Source organism: Heptranchias perlo, chromosome 2 (genome assembly GCF_035084215.1).
Source record: "Heptranchias perlo isolate sHepPer1 chromosome 2, sHepPer1.hap1, whole genome shotgun sequence".
Classification (NCBI taxonomy): Eukaryota; Metazoa; Chordata; class Chondrichthyes; order Hexanchiformes; family Hexanchidae; genus Heptranchias; species Heptranchias perlo.
Window position 1 is genome coordinate 82,767,443 of NC_090326.1, and position 25,649 is coordinate 82,793,091.

Sequence of the window (25,649 nt, forward strand, 5' to 3'; positions counted from 1 at the left end):
AACCTTGCAGATAACAAGTGCAGGTTGAAATATCAGGCATCTGACCTCATGCAACCAATTCGCAGGTTGCTCAATTTTCTGATGGATGATTTGGAGGCAAAAAAGCAGGTCATGTCATCAACAAGAGCCAGCCTCATTTAAATATTTAAATTAGTTTTGTAAGCTCTCACATCTATTTTACATGTTCGAGCCAAGCTTCACCCACAGAATTAGCTTTGCACTTATAAAGTGGGTGCACGGAAGTCCTGCTTAAATAAACTTCTTAAAGGGAGAAGGTTGGTTTTACAGGAAGTATTTTTCTTTATTTCTTTTTTAAAATGTACCCTTTACTGCATTTTGCTTCACGCATTAATTTGTTTTGCTGGGTAGTCCTCCATTTTTTATTTATTTTTGCCCCTCCAATACTTTTCCCCTTTATTCTTGGTTGCTGCTGGCTTTTGACTTGCATTTTGCAAAGAGGTTGTTGTTTTCGTATCTTCACACCCTTCCCTTGGAGAATAGTGTGAAGTAGAGGAAGGATTCGTAGGTTGATTAACAGTCTGGCAGGCCACGACGTGAACGTCCCTTGGCCGTACCATCTTCATACCAGCCTATACGGCAGGGGGGTTTATGGGCTATCACAACCCATATGATGAGGGGGGCCAACCACACCCACTGGACGAAGTATCCTGCTGGATATCAATCCAGAATTCATAGCTGGAGCCCCACTCACCGGGATTCCCACTTCCGACTCAGAGGTGGGAATGTGACCACTAAACCAAAGGCTCACTCCTTGCAAAGTATTGCTTTAAGAATTCGGACCACGCTGCATAATTAAGATGAGGAAGAGGAGCTGATGGGGTGCCAACAAATGCAATCACTCCCTCAGCATTTTGGCTACATCCGTCAGTGCCCTGCAATCTGTGTTCATAAGCAGTTCCACATGTACCTGCACCGGTCGGCAGAGCCCTGTCTTCACTGTCTCTACTTCACAAGGCAGGCTGCCACAAGATTTGTGCCATTTTCTGCACAATGACCTGAAGACAACAGCTGATCAGGGATAGCTCTTCCTGTAGAAGCAAAGGTTGCCACATCATTCTAAGCTACCTCAAGAGCCATCTGTCACACACCAGGCAGTCTGCTGTATACATGCATCAAGCAAATGCAACCACCAAGTTTGTGGAAGGAGGCATCAGCTAGACAAGATGCAAATACAGATTTCACCAGGGGGCAGAGTTCCCTTGAGTGCAGAGTCACACATGGTATCCACGTTGGCTCTTCATATCAATCTCATAACCTTCATGGACAGAAAGGGTTTGCACTGAATTAATGCTCGGGTGGTATCTGACCAGAGAAACATCATTATGTACATCTATGAAGCCATGTTGCCTCATGTGTGATTTTCTACTGTAATTTTAAACTTGCATAGAATAAAGGAGCGGAAAATTGGTGGAGGAGTTTTTCCACCGGCTCCCTGTGGACCGTTGCTACTTCCAGTACTTTCCAACAGAAGTGACGAGTTTTGAATTATGACCACACAAATATGAAACTGGCCTTCCCATTACAAAGTTATCCTCTTATTTGCAAAGTTTCTAACAGTAACAAAGTGAAACACACCCTTAAAATAATGAGAAAAATCTGAAATTGCCTACAGTATGCAAAAGTTTCAATGGTTTCTAGAAAACACTGTCACTAGATTATATAGTATCTGATTCTTAATCAGATTGCCCCAGGCTGCTGGTGGTGCTGATGTAGCATCAAGGTTAGGGGCAGTTGTGACCTTAACAGCTACTGGTAGTGTAGTGCCTATGGTGGAGGTGGACTGTTGATTTGCTTGCAGCATATGACATAACTCATAATGAGATGTAGGATACCATTTTTGCCTGGAACTATGCAAAAATGGGCAGGTACTTCCTGTGACCACTGGAAAAGATGGTGGAAAATCGGACGGATGCAAAAATGGGCAGAGAGTAACAGAACTCCATCCGATTTTCTGATTACATTCCCCCAATTTACACCCATTAATCATGCAGAAACAATTGGAAAATTGAGGCGTATATACCATTAGAACCAGCAGGAACCTTGAAGCTCAACCATGAATCAACAAATCTCTGTCCAAACTGTGGCAGGGAGAGGCCGGGTGAAGCCAGGTACTGAGGAAACAACCAGCTGAGACACATTACATTGACTTGTTAGCTCCTCTGAAGTGAGAGTCTACCTCTTATTGCCTATATTCTGACTCCATCTTGAACAGGCTCAAGTAATAGTCAGTTCTGGGATGCTAACCTGTGACCATCTGCCTATGAGCTCAGTAGGCTACCAAGTCACTGTTACACTTCCTGTTGTCCAGATTGTTGCCATGCAATCAAATAATGATCAATGGGTTTTCTTTATCACGGGCCTAAAATTTATGTTCGTTTAATATAAAACTGAATTTTATTCTGTTTACTTCATGTACCAGTACCAGACTAGTGACAGTTCAGCAGCTGTGGGAAGGGAGGAACAACATAGTACTGAATATCACCTGATGAATAATTGCCATGTTCTTCCAGTGGATTTTTACTGTGCTACTATTTTGACACTGAAAATTAAACCAGAGAACAGGTTTAAAAGGCTCAAAAGCAGCACGCAGCTCATTTCTGACCAACTGCTGCATTATGGGCAGAAATCGGCATCTTTATTTTATTGGCTGCCAATAAAAATGGTGAGATAGTGCCACGGCTATATTTTATCTATGTGGTCTTACATGCTCTGCCTGACTGAAATGCTAAACAAATGATAGAATACCAGCATGTCACAGGTTTTTAATTTCTTTTTGGTTCCACTCATTGCACAGCAGCAATGGGGAAACACAATCAGTAATTTTTGCTGGCACTGTTAATTTGTAAAGTGCCACACTCATTACTGTGTTAAAATGCTTGACAGCACTGCAAAATGTATAGAATCCTTAGACTTGAGGCAAGCACAGTGAATGAACTGTGTATATAACTGCTTCTTGCAAGCTACATGTAAATGTTCTGTGATACACATACTGTACTATCTTTGCACTGTTCACGAGACTTTTAAATAAGTTTTAATTTTCCTCAGTGTGTTAACATTTCAAAGGATGTACAGATTGGAACTGTTTCTCTTTTCTTACACACGCACACACCATTAACAATTTTAATTTGCAACTAGCCCCATTTTTCTAACTTCCAGTTTTTTTCTTACTCCTACAGTCTAAACAACAGTTTACAGATAACAGGCACTTACACTTACAAATGAACAATGCAATTAGAATCATGAACTCACCAGCCCTACTCTTCATCTTGTTCTATGGGAGAGGCTCATCTAACCTGCAGAGGCTTGCTCGTAGTAATAAGACTTCTCATGACCTACGTTACAGTTTTTTTTTAAGCAACAATCAGGGGAAGTGGTTTGTCGACACCAATAGCTATACTTACCAGCTCTGACAATCCCACTTACTGAAGGGAGCACCTGATGCTAACAGAACTCAGCAATGGAGTGGATATCTGTATAACTACATTCATCTATTTACTGCTATAAATGTACAGAAAAAAAATCATTCAAATAAGAAAATATAAACTGATGTACAAAACTATGTCTGTGAAAATATCTTCTTTTGTTGTTGACATTTTTACTTTTGACAAGGTCGTCTCACCTTTTTATTTTGGTTGAGTTTCTACCTCACAGCTCCTCATCTGATTTTGTGAGGAGCAGCATCTTTTTTTTACAGGTGACTTCCTCCACATTTCACCACTTGAATCTGAATCTCTGCAGTCAGTCTTAGCTTTTAAGCTAAGATGTGCCCTCAGTCCTCTCAATGGCCACAGTAAAATAAGACCATACACCCAAGTACCCATCATACCCTGCAATGATGCCATGTTGTGTAGGATGTAATAGGCAACAACATTTTTTTCTTCCCTCTTCAGGTCTGCATTTTGATCTTGAAACTATGAAATCCAAACCTCTACGTCTGAGATTTATGAAGCTAAAAGCATGCTCCTTTATTGTCCTTAATGTGTACTCTATTATGCGTTTCTTTTGGATAGGGTTGAAGATTTGGCTTTGAGATATAGCATCAGACTATAGCCTTTGCTATCTGCCAAAGACAGAATGGCATTAAAAGCAGACACTGAAGTCTGTAAATGGATGTGTACCCCAGCAGTTATCCATCACTCTATTTTCTTTTCATAGATCTTCTGTCTAATTTAAGATTTGGCAAGTGCAAATACGTCATGGGTGTTGCCAGGGTAATTTGTGCATAGATCCATGATGATATTCCTGGCATCACACACCAACTACAGATCAATAAAATGGAAGCCTTTTCCTGTTACAGTAGATGCATATATTCTTAGCTAGTGTCCGATAGATTTGAGAGTTACAGTAGATTGAACCAGGCATTAGGCAAGTCAACAATAGTAAAGACTATCTCTGTTGCTATAGGTATGATGAGAAACCAATATTGCAGTGTCCACAGCAAAGCAGGTGAGATTTGATAAATTGCTTTGAACATTGTTGACTGACTGATGTTCGCAATTTCCCCATTGGAGATTTGAAAGATGCTGATAGCATAGAAGGTAAGTATTGGAATTACCTTCACTGGCATGAGCCGAAGCATTGGTATCACTCTGACACTCCAAATCCTCTTTTAATTCAAGTGTGCACAGCACCTGCTTATTAAATCAAAAGCTCTGAAAACAGTGCATGTCAGTTCAATCATTAAAACTAATAAGATCTGTAAATCCTGAGGGAAGACTCTTTTTCTGCTGTGTGAGCATTCCTGTGCCACTAATAACCTTCCGCCATTGTGAAATCAGCAAAACAACCGGAAATCAGCAGCCATTTTGTACTCTGTGTGTTCCACTGCAGAGTGGAGTACAAACCAACTTCATTTTTTAAAATATAAACAGAATCACAAATTTGCTCCAAAATAGATCAATTACAAAGGTGCAAAGAGCGTGGATACACTGAATAAAAACACACACAACATAAAATTCCTTGAAATACGGGCGGTAGATAATATGTCCTCTTTGGGTACTGCTTGCATCTGTGGTGCTTCTTTCTGACCTTGCACTGTAGTATGAGATCAGCTCATTGTCATATTCAGCATTCTTGATGTTCTGTTAATGATGCACTGGGAGTGCCATGGATCAAGGGACAGATTATCCAATGCTAGCAACTCATAAACCTGTCCCACAACTGAGGGAGAAAATGGCTGACGACAGACAAAGGGTGAGACCTGCCATGTTCAGTGACACCATCAAGGATGGCTCTCTTTAGAGTTGAGGGTTTCCAATAAAGAGCAGCATTGGATTGAAGTGGAAGAGTGAGTGAATGCTGTCTTACATTTGGCCAGAACTTGGGAGCAGATGAGAAAGAAATTTGCTGGGCTATGTAAGGTTACCAAATGTAACTCAGTGTAAGTGTGCTAACATGTGGCGTCATTTTACAGTGTTGGTTTACAGCGCATCTTAGGAACATGAATAGGATAGGCCATTAAGCCCCTCGAGCCCGTTCTGCCATTCAATTAAGTCATGGCTGAACTGTACCTTAACTCCATCTCCCTGCATTGGTTCCATAACCTTTAATACCTTTGCCTAACAAAAATCAGTCTCAGTTTTGAAATTTTCAATTGTCCTAGCCTCAACAGCTTTTTGGGGGAAGAAAGTTCCAGAATTCCACTACCCTTGCCTTAACTGCACTTCACTCTAAACTATTCACACACAGATATGTATACATGCACACTTACATCTATTTACATTTGGTAACCTTGCATAGCCCAGCAAATCTCTTTCTCAAAGCATCTCATTTTCTCACATGTCCTCTTGGTATCATTACCTGAATGGCAGGAAAGCTGACATGTTTACAGGGAACCTCTGGAAACAATAATGCACCCTGTTAACTCTAAACTCCTGTGTGAACTCACAGGGTGAGAAATTGGGCCGTATAGCGCCCGTTGCTTTGGTGCTACGCGGCCTCACAAAGTGCCAATATGGCGTCTTGGCTGTGCACGCATGTTTCCAGTGTGATGTGCGCTGGTTGTCATCTTGGTACAGGTATTAGCGCATACACAAATACTGAACGTCGGTAGCATGTAAAGTAAGGAGAAAATGGATGCAATTAGTGTGCAACACTGATTTAAAGTGATAGACACCATTTTGGGACTTAACGCTCAACTCAACGCACAGTCTTAACCAAAATCATCTGAACGTGTCTTAGAAGGCCTGGAGGTCCCCCCACCAGCGCTATTTAAAGGGAGCATGCAGGATTTACAGGTTAGTGGCTGGATTATTGCTTCCAGCTGCCGATACATTTGAAACTGTTTTTGGAGATCTCCTATACTTGAATACTAGGACGCGGGGACATAGCCTAACATTTAGAACCAGTATGTGCAGGAGTGAAGTTAGGAAACGCTGCTACACACAAAGGGCAGTAGAGTTTGGAATGCTTTTCTGCAAACAGCAGTTGATGCTAGCTCAATTATGAATTCTAAATCTGCAACTGATAGATTTCTGTGAACCAAGGGTATTAAAGGATATGGGGCTAAGGCGGGTATATGGAGTTAGGTCACAGGTCCGCCATGATCTCATTGAATGGTGGAACAGGCTTGAGGGGCTATATGAAACTGCCACTCCTGCCTCCTAATTTGCGCCACCTTCTCCTGCAAGAAAGCGGGATGTGTGTCTGGGTGATGTGCCTGTCATGGTTGGATAGCTGCCAGTGTGTGTGGCCTGTGAATTGTGGGTGGGCGGCTTGCAACAGTGGTAATGTGTAAGGGTGAGAGGAAGCATCTGATTGGAACAGTTGAGTAATGATGGAAAGAGTTTGTTGGTCGGTGTGTGATGGGGTGTAGTGCATGGAGCAGTGGATGCGGCTAGTGGTGCAGTTGGTAGGAGATGCCACTTGGCAGTTGACCTCACTCACCTTGACCACTCATGTCAAAGCATTGACCTTCATCATACACTGCCTCGATGTTTGTGGTGCTGTGCGCCTGGCATTGACTTTGTCCCCCGCTGCCTCCCACTGCCTTTTGAATATATGTCTGGAGGACCTCTTGCCCCCTGCCCCCCCAACCACCTCTACGGATATAGGATGTCCCTCCTTCTGTCCACCTCTTACACCAAGGCCTCTAATGCATCATCAGAGAACCTTAATGCATGCTCTCTTGCAGGTCTGGTACCAATTCATATCAGCAGATTGGTGAGATCTGGCATGCAGATTGGAGGTCGTGGGATTTAGTAGTGCACAACCTTTATTCAATGTTTTAACATAACTCATCAGTTTGTAAACATAGGGATGGGACCTGCATCTGTGTTTTACATGTGCGATATCTGATCTCCGTTCAGACTCCATGCAGACAGCAGACTGTTATTTTTAGCAGGTACCAGCTACTTTTAAGAGATTGTAAGAGACATCCTCCCTTTAAGAGATTGGGTTCCCCCTGCTGTTGGAAAGTGTGAATTGCACTGAATCCTCGTGTTAATGCTGATTTCCAACGCTGCATGAAGGTAAGTCCTCAGGCCGGATAAAGTCTCATCCTGCCTGTTCAGGGGCCATCGGGCGCAGGTTAAAAGCGGATCGCACTATCTACTCCCGATAATAGGCCTTATCCAATTTTTTTCCCCCATATTGCCTGCTACAAGGAGTCGTTTTAGTTTTGAAGAAGATGTGTTTAAAGGGCGTCTATGCCTGCAAGCATTATAATCATTAGATGGATGCAGACACCTCGGTGAAAAGAAGTGCAATTGCCTCTTAGACTCCTTCGTCACAGTGTTCCCTCCTTACAAAGGAAAAACTTTCACACATCCAGAGACAAAGAAATTCAACTGAATGAGGAGGGGGATTATTCACTTTCCGGAGTTTGATTGTTTTTGTTTTCATTCTCGGGATGTTGGCATCGCTGGCAAGGCCAGCATTTATTGCCCATCCCTAATTGCCCTTGAGAAGGTGGTGGTGAGCCACATTCTTGAACCGCTGCAGTCCGTGTGGTGAAGGTTCTCCCACAGTGCTGTTAGAAAGGGAGTTCCAGGATTTTGACCCAGCGACGATGAAGGAACGGCAATATATTTCCAAGTCGGGATGGTGTGTGACTTGGAGGGGAACGTGCAGGTGGAGTTGTTCCCATGTACTTGCTGCTCTTGTCCTTCTAGGTGGTAGAGGTCGTGGGTTTGTGAGGTGCTGTCGAAGAAGCCTTGGTGAGTTGCTGCAGTGCATCCTGTGGATGGTACACACTGCAACCATGGTGCACCAGTGATGAAGGGAGTGAATGTTTAGGGTGGTGATGGGGTGCCAATCAAGTGGGTTGCTTTGTCCTGGATGGTGTTGAACTTCTTGAGTGTTGATGGAGCTGCACTCATTCAGGCAAGTGGAGAGTATTCCATCACACTCCTGACTTGTGCCTTGTAGATGGTGGAAAGGCCTTGGGGAGTCAGGAGGTGCGTCACTCGCCGCAGAATACCCAGCCTCTGACCTGTTCTTGTAGCCACAGTATTTATGTGGCTGGTCCAGTTAAGTTTCTGATCGCTGGTGACCCCCAGGATGTTGATGGTGGGGGATTCGGTGATGGTAATGCTATTGAATGTCAAGGGGAGTTGGTTAGACTCTCTTGTTGGAGATAGTCATTGCCTGGCACTTGTCTGGCACGAATGTTACTTGCCACTTATCAGCCCAAGTCTGGATGTTATCCAGGTGTTGCTGCATGCGGGCACAGACTGCTTCATTATCTGAGGGGCTGCGAATGGAACTGAATGGACTGTGCAATCATCAGTGAACATCCCCATTTCTGACCTTATGATGGAGGGAAGGTCATTGATGAAGCAGCTGAAGATGGTTGGGCCTAGGACACTGCCCTGAGGATCTCCTGCCCCATCCTCACCAACTCCATCATGGCATCTTGCATGCTCCAACACCAGCCCAGAGACACCCATTCAAGAGGAAGTAGCAAGCAAATCAGAAGAATTTTCACAGGATTAAGCACCGAGCACTAGTGAACAGGAGGATCTGGGCGTGGAAGAGGGGGAGCAAGCTGTTCCTCTACAGAGAGTGGAGTAATGCCTTTCCTCGACTGAGAAGCCTAGCGTCCCAGATCTCAGGGACACAGTCTTAAAAGGAACAATGATTCGAGAGCGTCAATCTCAAGTACAGGTAGTAGAGTCAGGTTCCATACATACAGCTGAGATGATGGATAAATGAGAGGAGTCGACGACACACATCTGCAACACAATGCAGATGTTCAGCGTGCCATGCAGGATACCCTAGAGAGTGCGGCAGTCCAGGAGATATCTGCAGCACCAAGGCTCCAGGAGTAAGTATTAAGGACATTGGTGCTTCCAGAGTGAAAATTACCGCTGCCTCGATTGATGCCTTTATGGTCAACCTTAGCACAACATGTTTACAAGGTTTCCCAGAATTTAACTGGAACTAATTGGTCTGCTCTAACACCAACCAGTAGCACCTTTGAGCCTGTGCCCAGCACTAGTGAACTACAAGGAGTGACAACAGATGTCATTTTCTTTCATGGGAGTGATAGTGAGCCTACTTCCTTAAGGCCCCCTCTAATGCCAGCACATATGGAAGCTTCAGGCCTGGGCCTGGCACCCTTTGACATAACAGGAGAAAGGTTACCAGAGGTGGGACCCTCAGGGACATCAGTTTCACTGAGATGAGAATCACTTCAGCCCTTGAAAGCTTTAGCAGAAATGTCCCAGCCACCCACCTCTCAACCGCCTGTCACTCAGGGAGTAAGTACCTCAGAGAAGCAAGAGCTTAGGAGCATGAGTTAGTAAGAATTTAGTCACGAGAGGTAGACACAGTGGTACAAAGTTGTTATAGTTAGCAATGAAATGTTTGTTATAATTTGGAAAATATTATACTGAAAAGTAAAAATTGTTTGACTTCATTAACTTCAGAGTTAATTTTTTCTGAATATTTACAACCAAGTGGACGGAGGAAATGACATGAGAATTTGAGATTCCTATGACTGAGGCAAGGAACAGAAACACTTGGGAATGCAGGTTGTAATTAGTCAGGTAGGGGTGTAAGGGGATCAGCCATGAGGGAAGGATTTTTATCTCTCTGTACAACTTTATTTTTTAGAAAATTGATGGGCAGAGAATTCTAAGTAAAAACTTCTAAGTCTGTAACCCCAGTGGAGTGGGTATCGATGTGTTGAAAACAAACGGCTACAGTGATGCCTCACTCTACCTTCCTCCGATCTAGTTCATTCCATTTTCTCATCATCCTCTTCATAATACAAGAAGAGGGCAATTTCCATTGGGAAATCTAGTTCTCCAGTCCAAAAATACACTTTCTCTAGTACTCACTATAAATGACAGGAGAAGCCTTCCAAGAAGCTCCAGGGTATCAAAAATCGATGTCCAGGTAAAGTTTCACATAGATTCAGATAGATATATCTGCAAAGATGGCCTCCTCAATGATGTGTCTGCCTCAGGGATATAGCTGTGCTGTTCACACAACCTTGTATTTAGTGGTGGTGTTTCCTGATGCTAGAGACTTAGGCCATACCCATCCACCCCATTTATATGCAGCGGGCCACGCTCAGGGTGGGTGGTAATGGCCACTAGCAGGTTTTACGAAGGAGAATTCTGATGAGCATTTTTAGGGCGGGATTGTGGTCCCATTTTACTCTTTATGCTTTAAAACCATTAGTTTTTGGGTAGTTTCAGGAAGTGAAATCCAATCCCATATTTAGTAACTCATTCACTCCCTGACACATAGGCAAACACTGCAGCATTTCAGTGTCACCCAATGCAATGTCTCACCATGTGAAGCAATCTTTCAAGGGGTGTCTTACTGCCAGCGTTCTAAGATATGTTCTTCTTTTGCTCTTTTAGGTGCTCAAGAGGCAGAGGTGACAAAGTCCAACCTCACAGTATCTGTGTCACCTACTCCTACAGAAATATGTTTTCTGGGGGAACACAGAGTGAGTGAGTTGTAGCTGCAAATGCTTGGTGAAGCACTGAGCACAATTGAGGAGGAGCAAGTGCAGGTGGAACCATAGAATGCATAACCTGCTGACCGGATGGCCAGCTCAAACTGCTGAGCCCACGGATTCAGATCTCATGGGGGTACTGTCTATAAACATACTTTAGTAGCTAATCATCAGCACTTCATGAAGTCATTTGAGAGTGCACCAAGCAGCCTGTGCAGTTTGAGTGAGGCTATGGAGGTGTCCATAACTCTGATCTGTGCAGAACTACTCGACCATCTGACCAAACCAAGCTTCAGATTACCATGGAGGGTGTGGCCATTGCAGGGCTCTCTTTAAGGTCTTGAGCTCAGGGATAGCTACCATTATGAATGCTCTGACTAGTGCTCTACAGACTTTGAGCTCCATTGACAGCAGTCAGTCTTGTCTGGATTCACCATGTTGGGGAATCAGATTGAGATAGACATTACAGAGGGCTTCAACAACCTCCCTGCTTTCCAGCTATCTGTTCTCACCCACAGATCTAAGCAGCAAGGATTGGCAGGACTAGGCACAGATGATGGAGCTGTCTCTCAGGGCAAAGCCACATCAATATCTCCCAACTACTTCACTTAAATGTCTAGTGTATCAATGTATCATATAGCATATAGTCCTAAGCAACCACTCCATCAATTCCCATGGCACCTGTAGTTGCGGGGCCATCTATTCACCCAGCACAAGGAGGTACTAGACCATCTCCATCCCTGCAAACACTAAGAAACAGCAGCTATCTACCTCAATTTCCTCCCAGTGGGGGAAACATTTAGAAGTAGCAGACAGTTAGAAAGGAGTGACACACATCCTATACTATCACCATAGGACAGCACCAGAGCATCACACACTATAAGGGTTAATAAATTTGAAATGACTGATAGTGGATTGTATCCTAACAATTCTTTTAGTGTGTGGTAAATTCATGGTGTTGGGACGAAATGTTGTTGCATTCATGACCCACTGGAGTTGGGGTTTGATATGGCAAGAGTATTGGTCACACGTGAAAATGACTGTTGTGCATTGGAAGTACAAAACAATTATTGGTTTCATCAATTAGAACCTGCCTGCTAACGCTTGATGACTGAGCTGTTGATTGTGCAGACAAGTTTTCTGTCCCATAATCAGGCTTGCCTTCTTCCTCTGGTTGATGTTGTCTTTCTTCACTCCATGGCTATACCGCTTTTGAAGGGCAAAGTTGTGCAGAAACATGCTGCAATAATATTTGACACCTTGGCCATGGTGTACTGTCGCACTCCCGCTGATCTGTCCAGGCATCAGAATCGTTGCTTGTGGACGCCAACAGTTGCTTGACTAAAACCTTAATAGAACTATGCGCTCCATTCTATCTCCCCTCAGGTCTTGTTCTTGGGTTTCATAGTGTGTCATCAGTCACAGCTACAGTATATACCCTTGGCTTTCCACCAGCTATATCTGAAGTCTTTGTGGCCTTTCAAAAATGCTAGTACTGTGGACTGCTGTAGGATGAAGGAATTATGGGAGCTGCCAGGCATTTGCATCCATAATTCAGTTCATATAGTCACACACCAGCTGCACATTCATAAGTTGGTAGCCTTTCTCTTCATGAATAGAGTGGCATTGGAGTTGTGGGCACATAAATCAGCGATGCCTTGCATTCTGGGAAATCTTGCCAGATGGTAGATGGGGAGGGCTGTTTCCTGCTGCTGGCGGCTTTCCAAAGGAAAACTGCTAAACCCACTGGCTCCATCAAACAATGTGTCAATGTCCTGCTTAATGCAAACAAGCACTGAAAGTTGGGAGATATGACAGAGACCCCTCACAGAGGCTTGGAAGAAGTAACATCAGAGACAGAGATACTGAACACTTGGACAAGTATCAGCTCATCAAACAGAGTAAGCATGAAATTGGAGGTAACCTTGTGACATGGATCAATAATTAGTTGGGAGGTAGGAGACAGAGAGTAGGGATAAAGGGTTGGTTCTCTGATTAGTGGAATGTAACAAATGGTATTCCCCAGGGATCTGTACTGGGCCTCAGCTTTCCACCACATATATTAACGATAATAAATTGTGTGAAGGAATAGAGAGGTATATATCCAAGTTTGCAGAAGACATTTAGTTAGAAGGCATAGTAAATTGCATGGATGGGAGCAGAAAGTTGCAAAGGGACATAGACAGACTAAGTGAGTGGGCAAAACTTTGGCCGATGGAGTTCAATGTGGGGAAGTGTGAGGTCTTCCACTTTAGATCTGAGAAAGACAAATTGGAATATTTTCTTAATGGTGAGAGACTAGGAGCTTTAGAGGAGCAAAGGGATTTAGGTGTCCATGTACACAAATCACTAAAAGCTAGTGCAAAGGCAGAAAAAGTAATCAAAAAGCCTAATGGAATGTTGACCTTTATCTCAAGGGGGTTGGATTTTAAAAGGGAGGAAGTTATGCTTCATTTGTACAAAGCCTTGGTCAGGCCCCATCTGAGTACTGCCATCAGTTTTGGGCACTGAATCTCAAGAAAGATATATTGGCCTTGGAGTGGATACAGTATAGATTCACCAGAATTATACCAGGACTTAAAGGGTTGAATTATAAGGACAGGTTGCATAAATTGAGCTTGTATTTGCTTGAGTTTAGAAGGTTGAGGTGTGATCCGATCTAGGTCTTTAAAATGATAAGGGGATTCCATAGGGTGGATACAGAGAAACAATTTTCTCTGGTGGGGAATCCAGAACAAGAGGCCATAATCTTAAAATTAGAGCTGTGCAATTAGAAGTGAAATCAAGAAGCATTTTTTCCACAAAAATGGTCGTGGAAATCTAGCTCTCATTCCCCAAAAAGCTGTGGATGCTGGATCATTTGAAATGTTGTAAATGGCTAAAAACGGCCATTTGCCCTGTTTCTTCGGGGGTTCCACCAATGTTCCATTGAAATTTATCAGTAGATCAGGAAAGTCCTTGAGAATTTCAGGGCCCAGCTCTTCAAAATCCCCAAGCTTAGAAGGTTGGAAAAGACTATCAAAATACATTAATCAGGGCAAAGTCTTTTCTAGTCTCTAGGCTTGGGAACTTTGAAGAGTTGAAGCTTCCAAGTTTTTAGGTTTTATGTGAGGGGAGCAATGAGGGGGAAAGAAGGACCGTGTATATCAGGGTCTCACTTTTTCTGTGTATGGGAGTCATCTCCGGAGTTAATTTTTTTTGCATACGGAGGCCTCACTTTTTTGTGTATGACAGGTCTTTTTGTGTGTATGAACAGTCTTTTGTGCATGGAGCCTCTATAATTCCTTCTAAACTATAAATATGTTGATCCACATTCTCTCCCTCCATCCTACAGCCTCATCTGTTGAAATCAAAACTTATTATACAGTCTCCTGCTCTAACTCATTTTTCCTAGAACCACAAAATTCCAGAACATTTTGCCTCCCTCAGACTTCCTTCTATAATCTTCAGGCTTTTAAAATCCAAGATGGCCATCACTAATTACTACTTCCTGATTTAACTCTTCTTTCACCCTTTTCAACCTTGTCCTGCACTGTGGTTCTTGGTCCTTCAAATTGGTTTCTCAATTACAAGCAAAACTTTGAACCACCTGTTGATAACCTGAAAACAATACTGCACATCATTATGATTTGCCTTTTACAACACAGCTTTGTTTTCAATAATATCCACATGACAGCTAGGTGGAAATATCAATTTCTACTCTTCCCTCATTTGTCCTGCCCAAAAGAGGCAGTTCCATCCCAGGGTGTACTTGGTTAGTCTTTAGAAGGTTTAGACTCAGTGTCCAAACTGGATTCCCCCTTGTCATTAGATCAAAGAAGAGTCATCAGTGTCACAACATGCCCAGCGTGCTGCTTCTGCCCCTTCTTGATGACCTCCTATGGGGTAGATGGTCAATACTTGCTGTCCTATGCTGGTTTTGTTAGCTTTTTTAGCCTACATCAGGTCAATCCACCTTTGCTCACTATAAAAAATTAAGCTCTAGAATTTGGTTTTTGTAGCAATCTCCCTGAAACAAAGCAGTTGTGGATGATCAAAGAGCTGGTCCTAATCAGTGAGGAAACCAAAAACATTTCCCATTTTAGAAATGACATTTTGTTCAATACTGCATTATTCTTTACTGAGATACAAGTGTGATTTACTCTTTCTGCTGTACTTGTAATATCCAAACAACCCTTAAATGGAAAAACAGGATATCCTTTATGAAGACGTGAATAAAATGATTAAACATGTTTTTTGTAGATGCCAAGCTGCTTATACTGAAGTCAGCAGCAGCAAATTTACTGATTTCAGCAAAACAAATGCATTCTGTGGCTTAAAATCCCATAGGATCATCACTTGTACATTATTCCCCTGGCTTTTAGTATTCAGCTTCAGCGTATCTGTGGCTCCCCAGATTATTCCGTGGACAATTAGTGAGACATTTCTTTGGAATATTCAGCAAAATTTCTGCACAAAATGCACCTGTGGAAAGTTTGCCAAACACTAGTGAACAGAGGCCTAAAGATTGCAATTCAAATAAAAAAAACACAAAGCACTTATAGAAAGAATAGTCAAACACAGTCCAGTAAAGACCACTGCAAGCACATTTGGAACACTACTCTTTTCTGGTTTTAACTCCATGAAAGCAGAACAAAGAAAATTTAGAGAAACTATACATGGCCTTTAAAAACAAACCACAAGTAGAATTACAGAAAGCTCCCCTGTCGTACTCTCTGGAACTCAGGTAATTCACAAATTACCCTGGGCAGAATTGATTGTTTAAAAGAGAACTGTCCCCTCCACCACATTTCAACCAATACAAAAAAAGTGAGTGCAATATCAAAATCACATAAAACAAAAATAACAAACAATAAAATAGTGACCAATTCCAAAATAGAAATAGAACAAAATTGCGAGCTAGAGTTCACAAAAACAGACTGGGCCAAATCAATTGCTGTCCAAACTCATCAAGTCTGAACGAATAGGCAGCTTGCAATCAAACAAAGAATATCCAAGATGCAGCCAGGAGGTTGCTAGGAACTACAGCAACAAGGATGTATAAAGTAACCAAGGTCAGACAAAACACTTGTAAGAAATGAGGGAGTGGTAAAAATCATGAAAAATAAAAAAAAATCAATTCCCTTAATGGTGCAGTCGAGTACTAAGCTATATAGTCCACAAAACCCAAGTAAGATCCCCAATCTGTGCTGAGTTATCTAATGTTAGGCAAGGCAGCAATTTAGTGGTTAGAAGTGCCAGGAGCGCAGATAGTGAAATCCAAGTACAGCCCATTATGGGCACGATTACAAGTTAATGCAGCAACCAGCAAGTTTCAAAAAGGAGGATTTTTGAGGTAAAGCCCTTTAAGGACAGGAGTGTGGGAAGAGGTACAGATATAAGTTGCTTCTGCATAGTGCAATGTGTTGCAGAATGGACAGGGGAAAATGAAATGAGAAAGGAGAGCAAAAGGAACAAGGAGTGTAAGAAAGACAAAAGAGAAAATCAGATCAGAATGGAGATCGAGGAAACTGAATTAGATTGTCAAAAAGACGGTGGGGGAGTTGCAGTTATACGTGAATTAATGCACAAGGCATTATGAATAAAATTGGTGAACGCGGTGCACAAATTGCTGAGGGGACATGATATAATGGCATTAATAGAGACCTGGCTTAAGCTAGGGTAGGACTGGGAGCTAAACATTCCTGGTTACAAAAAATTCAAGAGGGTCAATGTAGGGAAAAATGGAGCTGGGGTGGCAGCATTAATCAAAGATTTTACTACAGCATTACATAGAAAATACAGCACAGAAACAGGCCATTCGGCCCAACAGGTCCATGCCGGTACTTATGCTCCACACGAGCCTCCTCCAGCCCTACTTCATCTAACGCTATCAGCATATCCTTCTATTCCTTTCTCCCTTGTGTGTTCATCTAGTTTCCCCTTAAATGCATCTATGCTAGTCACCTCAACTACTCCTTATGGTAGCAAGTTCCACATTCTAACCAATCTCTGGGTGAAGAAGTTTATCCTGAATTCCCTATTGGATTTATTAGTGACTATCTTATATTTATGGCCCCTAGTTCTGGTCTCCCCCGCAAGTGGAAACATCTTCTCTACGTCTACCCTATCAAACCCTTTCATAATTTTAAAGACCTCTATCAGGTCACTCCTCAGACTTCTCTTCTCTAGAGAAAAGAGCCCCAGCCTGCTCAATCTTTCCTTTTTTTTTTATTCGTTCATGGGATGTGGGTGTCACTGGCAAGGCCAGTATTTATTGCCCATCCCTAATTGCCCTCGAGAAGGTGGTGGTGAGCCGCCTTCTTGAACCGCTGCAGTCTGTGTGGTGATGGTTCTCCCACAGTACTGTTAGGAAGGGAGTTCTAGGGTTTTGACCCAGCGATGATGAAGGAAAGGCGATATATTTCCAAGTCAGGATGGTGTGTGACTTGGAGGGGAACGTGCAGGTGGTGTTGTTCCCATGTGTCTGCTGCCCTTGTCCTTCTAGGTGGTAGAGGTCGTGGGTTTGCGGGTCCATTTCCTGATAGGTATAACCTCTCCGATCTGGTATCATCCTAGTAAATCTTGTTTGCAACTTCCCCATTGCCTCTATATCCTTTTTATAGTAGGGAGAACAGAACTGTGCACAATACTCCAAGTGCGATCTAATGAAGGTTCTATACAAGTTTAACATAACTTCACTGCTTTTCAATTCTATCCCTCTAGAAATGAACCCCAGTGCTTGGTTTGCTTTTTTTTATGGCCTTATTAACCTGCGTCGCTAATTTTAGTGATTTGTGTATCTGTACCTCCAGATCGGCTCCTCTACCTCATTTAGACTCTTATTATCCAAGCAACATGTGGCCCCCTTATTCTTCCTACCAAAATGTAATACCTCACACTTATCTATATTAAAATTCATTTGTAAATTACACGCTCATTCTGCAAGTTTATTAGTGTCTTCCTGTATTTTGTCGCAGTCTTCCTTGGTATTAACTATACCCCCCAGTTTGGTGTCTTCTAAATTTTGAAATTGTACTTCCAATTCCTGAGTCCAAATTGTTAATGTAAATTGTGAACAACAGTGGTCCCAGCACCGATTCTTGTGGAACACCACTTCCCACCTTTTGCCGGTCTGAGTAATTACCTTTCCTACATGTTTTTCTATTGCATCTTTGAGTAAGGATTTCATTTTGTTTCCCACCACTGATGTTAAGCTAATTGGCCTGTAGTTCCTTGGACTGGTTCGATCTCCCTTTTTAAATATAGGAATCACATTAGCTGTCCACCTGTCCTCTGGCACTATTCCCTTTTCTAATGATTTTTTATACATATGTAAAAATATATATATATATATTTATTAGAACATTCTAAAACATAGGGATAATATAGATGATGGTGCAAAAGCTGAATCCATTTGATTAGAGTTAAGGAATAAGAAGGGAACTTTAACTCTATTGGGATAAATCACTGATCAGTGGAAAGGAAATAGAGAAAGAGATATGTAGACAAATTAGAGAAAAATGCAGGAACAACTGGGCCATAATAATGGGTGGCTCTAATTATTCAAAGTTAGACAGCAAAGAAGGTGAGTTTTTACAGTGACTTCAGGACTGCTTTCTAGATCAGTACAATTTTAGTGCAAGGAAAGAAGCAGTGCTGAATCGAGTTCTAGAAAATGAAGTGGGACAAGTAACTCATGTGAGGGTAGGAGAACATCTACAAAATTGAAAGATAAAAGTAACAAAAAGCAAACTACTGCAGATGCTGGAAATCTGAAATTAAAACTGAAAATGCTGGAAACTCTCAGCAGGTCAGGCAGCATATGCCAAGTCGGGGAAGGTAGGGTTAACATTTCAGGGTTCTGACGAAAGGTCATTGACTTGACATGTTAAGCCTACCTTCCTCTCTCCACAGATGCTGCCTGACCTGCTGAGTGTTTCAAAGATAAAGGTATTTGACCAGAGAAAAAAAAACTATTTTCAATGAGATAAGAATGAGAGTGGCCCAGAAAAATGGGAAAGAAAATTGGTAAATAAGAGAGTGCACAAACAATGAGAAATCTTCAAAAAGATGATTAGGATACAGACTAGATTTATTCTCACAAGAAGTAAAGGTAATGCAGCAAAAGGTGGAGTTTCTTGGGTGAGTGAAGAAATTAAAATGAGACTTAAAAAGCATAAGACAAATGTAGGACTAATAATATTTTAAAAATCAAGCCAAATATGGAAATATAGAAGGGAAGCAAAAAAGATTAGAAAGGCTGCAAGGAACATGCTTAGGATGCCCCAAAAGTACTTCAATTCCACCAATGAATTTATTTTAAAGTACAGTCACTATTGTTATGTAGGCAAACATGGCAGCCAATTTGTGCACAGCAAGGTCCCATAAAACAGCAAAAGACACAAATGACCAGGTAATCTGTATTTTTTGGTGGTGATTAAGGGAGCAGTTTGGCCAGAACCATTAAAATTAAAATTGCTTTTCTTTGAACTGTGCATGGGATCTTTTAGGTTCACAGTTTCATCAAAAAGACCATGGACCCAATATTAGGAGGGAGGCGGGTTGGCAGCGGGGAGTCGATTGGGCGCGTGGGTAACGCGCCCAATGAAATCGAGGTGCTCCGCACGCGATCGCAACCTAATTGAAGGTACTTACGCGTGCTAATGGGTTTCCCATTCCAGACCTGCGCAGCGGGCGCACTGCACACCCGCATCACAGGCTGTCAGCAGGAGGAGCCCTATTTAAAGGGGCAGTCCTCCAATGCTCCTCCTGCAGAAAAGAAACAATTTTGGATCATAGAGCAGGCCAGAGGCAAGGCTACTCCAAGGTTCTCTGACTCCTCACTCCAGGTGCAGCTCGATGGGGTGAGGAGGAGGAGGAGGAGGAGGGAAACGTTTTTACCATCTGATGGGAGGAGGTGCCCTCCCTCTGCCACCAAGAAGGCTTGGCTGGAGGTGGCCGAGGAGGTAAGCAGCAGCAGCAATGTGTCCAGAACCTGGGTCCAGTGCAGAAAGCGCTTTAATGACCTAACCAGGTCAGCCAAAGTGAGTATACTTACACATTCTCCCACACTCCATCTTCCACATCACCTCCACCACCACACAACTCCTTCTGCACTGCCACCACAACGCTCTCACATCACTCCTCACATCCACTCAACCATCATCCTACCTTGCCTGCACTTACTCACTGCCCCAGTTCCCATTTGAACACTACCACGCAACCCACTCCTCATACAATCTCATGGCTATATCTCAAACGCACCCTCCCATGCATCTCCCTCACGCTCACCCCCACCCACACCAATGCATGCAGCAGGTCACCATGCAACCATCACTCAATCACGCCTCTGTGTTTTGCCTTGATAGGAGATGAGATGCCAGAATGCCCGGGAGAGAGCAAGGACCGGAGGGGGCCCGCCACACCAGGTGATCTTAACAGACGCGGCGCAGCAGGCACTCAAAATAAGCCGCACGCTGGAGTGCCTGTCCGTGGCGGACGCCGAGACTGGGAGTGCACAAGCGGCTGGTGATAGAAATCTAACACTCAGCACTCATGATAGCGAATGATCTTAACATCATTTGGCATCTGCAGCACCTCAACATCTGTCCGTATGCTTAATATTGCTTTCTCTTGCAGGGCCATCTGCGAGCGCTGTGACGGCGGAGGGCGATTCCTCAGAGGACCTGCCGCACCTGAGGGTCCATCGTCACATCTGAGCTGCCATCCACCAGCGCAGATACACACACCTCGGTGGGTCCCCATCCTTACTTAGTTGGGCTTGCACATGGTGAGTCACCACGCACATGTGAGCACGAGCAGGCCCTGGTGGCAGGGGCACCCGTGGAGAGTCCACGTCGGTGGGAGCACTCTTCTCCAGGCTCTGCTCAGCTGGACCCAGATGCTGAACCCTGGGGGCCAGCCATGAAAACGAAAGTCATCGAGGGCCAGCAGCACATTGCCGACGTACTGGAACAGTTGCCACGTGTACTCGCCACAATCGCGCAGAGGATGGAGGAGTCCAACTCCTGCATGAGTGGAATGCTGGCACAGGTACAGGAGGGTATCTCCGAGATACTGACACAGGGACGTGAAGGCATTTCTGAGATAGTGTCGCGGGTAGGTGCGGGAATGTCTGCGATGGAGGAAAGGCTAGCCTCCATCGAGCTTCATGCACGGCTCAACAATGAGTCCATTCAGGCCCTGACAACGGCCGTTTGGATTCAGGGTGAGCAGCATTCTGCCGCCTTAAACAGGCTGACAGATACCTCACAACTGGCCACACAAGTTCTCCAAACTGTTGTCCCGCAGGGTGGAAGGAGTGATGTGGGCCTGGGCCAGGAGAGGGATGATGGTGAAAGGGGACATGGAAGTGGGGACGCCACTCAAAGCGCTCCCACGTCTCAACCGTTGTCCCCCTCTCAACCAGTACTCGCAATGCTGCCCCCTCTCCAGGTGGCCGAGTCTGCCCCAGCACAGGTGCAGGTGGAGCAGTCTTTAGAGGGGCCCTCACAGGCTTCGAAACCCACAGGGCATCCGCGCAAAGCATCTCATCGGTCAGGGCATGGACAACAGCAACCTGCCACTACCTCTGCTGAAGCCACAGGGGTAGCACCATGTAGGGGTTCCCATAAACGTAAGGCGAAGGTTTTGTGAGCACAAAGGGGATGCACAAGGGTGCAAGACAAAATGTCATGTTTTTGATTTACTTTTGTTTGTTTTGCAAAAAAACATAAAAATTTGTTATCACCACTACTGCCATGTCTTTGCAAATCTTGTCTGGTTTGTGCAATAATGCCCTTTCCTGAGGATCACCATGAAGACCCACAACTGATGCCACCCATTGTGTCACTGCAGAGTGGGTGTAGGTGTATTTGCAGGGCTCTTTTGTGCAGACGACTGAGAGACGCCGACGATGTCCCCAGTGGCACCCTGAAAGGATGCGGAGGAGAAGTTGTTGAGGGCAGTGGTGACTTTGACAGCGACAGGTAAGAAGATGGTGCTTGGGCCAGCCGGGAGCAGCTCGGCATCAAGGAGGCTGCAGATGTCCACGACTACATGTCAAGTGACTCTGAACCTCCATGTGCACTGCTGCTCAGAGAGGTCCAGGAAGCTGAGCCTCGGTCTGTAGACCCTGTGGCGAGGGTAGTGCCTTCTGCGATGCATCTCTCTCTGCGGTTGCCCTCCCTCCAGCACTGTGTTGTGGAGCTCCACATGTCAGAGCTGGACGGCGTGGCTGGCGATGCTGGTGATGCTGTTCATCCTACGAGGAGGTCATGACTGCAGCTATGGCGACCCCCATCCGCAAGATGTATGTTTGAGGGGGTCTGCAAGGTCGGTAAATGTGTCTGCACACAGGGGTTGAGGTCGCAAGTTTGTGATTTTTTGTGTTAGGAGGAGGGTGGTGCAGGCCAAACTTTGTCCAAAGTGACAGAGTGGCCTCCTGCAATGATTGAGTGTCTCCCCCCTCCACCTGTCAAATGGACCTTTGCAGCTCCCACAAGGTGGTGGCTACAACACGTCCATTTCAACTGGGAGTGTTTCCCCCAGTACGGGAAACACGCTCAGTTGACCTGAAAATCCCACCCCTCCTAAAATATCCTCCCAATCAGGTCTCCTAATGACCGAAAGTATCAAATTAATTGATTTAAGTAGGATCCCACCAGCTTTAATTGCCGGTGGGAGTCCCGCATGCGGGGGCTGTGTGCGCATCTACGCGTCATTGGGGAACCCAGAAGTGGGCGGGTTGGAGCCGGGCTCCGGACCCGCCCCGGGAATCCCCAATTTTCAGAGCCCCCCCGCCACGAACGCACCCACTTGGACATCCGAAAATCGAGCCCCATATCCCCAAAAATCCAACACTCTCCTGCACTAAAGTGTCAGTTTAGATTATGGGTTTAAGTCCTGGCTTTGTACCCACATTTTATAACCCAGGGACAGGAGTGTGACCAACTGAGTCAAGGTGACTAGAAAAGTAAATGTCAACCCCTCACTCATCAAAGCAATCTGAGTCACTCTGAAATAGTTCCCCTGCTGTGATTGGTATATTTATACTCTTACTGCACATGTATGGCTGGTAGTTGACATTAAAACATATGCTAACAATGAATAGATGTGTCTTAATTAATTCCAAATGTATGTTTGCTTTTTACCTAAGGTGTAATGGACAATGCTGAGAAATGGTATCCATAGATCAAAGAGGTCAGAAACAAAACAGTGATGTAACATATACAGCAAGCTAAAGAAGTGAGACAGAGGGGAGAACATTATTCCACAAAACTGTTTCAGAGGATTACGATATATTGTGGGAGCCGGTTCGTAACATCCTGTATCTCTCACACTCAGTTAGATGAAAAAAAAGGTTTACATGTTTTAAAAATAAATTCTGATGTTTGTGGCTAGCTGAGGTGTATTAATCCCTAGAAGAACAAAATGGTGGTAAACAGGCTACCTTACGATTGCCGAATAAGTTTGATAGAAATCAATTATGTATTACTATATTTCTGTAAAATTTTGGTGTAATGTTTGTTACAATATCCAAAAGGCAAAATAGGGATCTTGACCTGATCTGAACGTGGACCAGAATTACCAAAATTTGCTTTGCTTTTTCTGATTTCTGATTTCTTCCCTACTGTCATAATGGTGCTGACTCTTAATGGCCATTTTCATTGTAATGCAATGGTCATCAGACTGTTGGAGTGTGAAAGCATCACAGCAAAGCTAATCTTCTCTTCACTCAATGTCCATACACAAGCAACCCTGGATCACTGGGTAACAATCAAGAAACAAAAACCTGGCTGGTTTTCCCTCCCCCTTCCCAAGGCATAATAATGACAATTGAGATGCCCTACCATAACTGAGATCTGCTAACTCAGCACAGACCAGGAATCCAGTCTGGGCCCTTCTTCGTCAATAAAGCTTAGCACCGCACCGCAAGGTATACTTACTCATTCAGCCATCAGGTTAACCCATATCTATCATTTTTAAGTACTGTACATGTTAGTACTTTAATCCTGGATATCGCTAGTCAGGAAGTAAGCAAGTCACCAGTGTGGGATATCCAGAATAAAGAGTTAGCACAGTGGTAGTGGAGGGGAGGAGGGAAGTCACATTCAACTTGGTCAATAGGGTGGTTGCAGCACTGCTGAGATTAGTATTCTTCAGGTGCTCCTTGTGCCTGCATCCTGCATGACTGACCACCTCGGGTCATAAGCAAGTTCAGCTGACTACTGTAATTAGCCAGCAGAGTTGGCTTGGGTGGCAATGGAGTAAGGGTAGTCAAGGGGTGGCACTGTGGAGAATGGCGTCACCTATGTTGGCAATAGAGCTGGGATGTCTCAATCAGTGGTGAATATAAAAAAGTACATTTAAATAAGTCAGATAGGCATGTTGGCAAATGTGATGCAAATGTTTTACAGAAAGTAAGTTTTTTTTTAATTCATTCATGGGATGTGGGCATCGCTGGCGAAGCCAGCATTTATTGCCCATCCCTAATTGCCCTTGAGAAGGTGGTGGTGAGCTGCCTTCTTGAACAAGTGTGACGCTTACAGGAGGTTTGCACAATATGCAAGATTTTTAATATATTATATGGATACATACACTTGCTACATACTGTGTAGTGTGTATCCTAATATGTAAGTGACCAGATGAGTCCTTCACACCAGTAAGACAAGTTTAAGGTAGGAGGGTAAATTTTTGTGAGACTGCATTCAATAGGAGTGCAGATCAAAGAATCAGGTGTGGAAAAATTAATGGCTTGGAAAAATCACGAATCGGACAGGCTGACTTCTGTACCCGATTCTACAATCTGCATTCCTATTGAGTGAGATTCCATGCTGGGAACATAGGGCACTAAATTGGGCCGCGTAGCGCCCGTTGTTTCAGCGCTATGAGGCCTCTCGAACATCCAAGATGGAGTCTTGGCTGCGTATGCACATTTCCAGCACACCGTGCGCCAGACGCCATCTTGGTATAGGAATTAGCACATGCGCCAGTACCGAAAGCCAGCTGCATGTAATGTAAGGAGAAAATGGATACAATCAGTGTGCAACGCTGATTTAAAGTGATCGACACCATATTGGCACTTAACGCTCAACTCAACGCACAGTCTTAACCACAACCATCTGAACATGTCTTAGAGTGCCTGTAGGAACCCCACCAGTGCTATTTAAAGGGACCATGCAGGATTTACCGGTTAGTTGCTGATTATTGCTTCTGGCAGCTGATGCATTTGTAACTGTTTTTGGAAGTCTGCTATACTTGAATACTAGGACGCAGGGACATAGCCTAACATTTAAAGCCAGGACATGCAGGAGTGAAATTAGGAAACGCTGCTACATGGTAGAAGTTTGGAACACTTTTTTTTTATTCATTCATGGGATGTGGGCGTTGCTGGCAAGGCCAGCAATTATTGCCCAAATCTAATTGTCCTTGAGAAGGTCGTGGTGAGCCGCCTTCTTGAACAACTGAGTGGCTTGCTAGGCCATTTCAGAGGGCGATTAAAGAATCAACCACATTGCTGTGGGTCTGGAGTCACATATAGGCCAGACTGGGTAAGGACAGCAGGTTTCCTTCCCTAAAGGGCATTAGTGAACCAGATGGGTTTTTATGACAATCCAGTAGTTTCATGGCCACCATTACTGATACTAGTTTTTTTTTGAAAGTCCAGATTTTTTTAAATTTCATTAATTGAATTTAAATTCCCCAGCTACCATGGCAGAGATTTGAACTCATG

General features: G+C 43.9%; 1 protein-coding gene across 7 annotated transcripts in view; it reads right to left on the reverse strand.

Annotated features, from left to right (window-relative positions):
• LOC137340905 (histone deacetylase 9-like) overlaps nt 1–25,649 on the reverse strand; it is a 641,963-nt gene that overhangs the window by 557,570 nt on the left and 58,744 nt on the right. Inside the window, exon 1 of one of the 7 annotated variants that reach the window (XM_068003732.1) lies at nt 3,271–3,326. The exons of the other annotated variants lie outside the window; for them this stretch is intronic. Coding sequence (XP_067859833.1) covers nt 3,271–3,286 — 16 coding nt within the window. The 5' untranslated portion in view covers nt 3,287–3,326. Of the gene's footprint in view, nt 1–3,270; nt 3,327–25,649 lie in introns of those variants that run through there. 7 annotated transcript variants of the gene reach the window in all.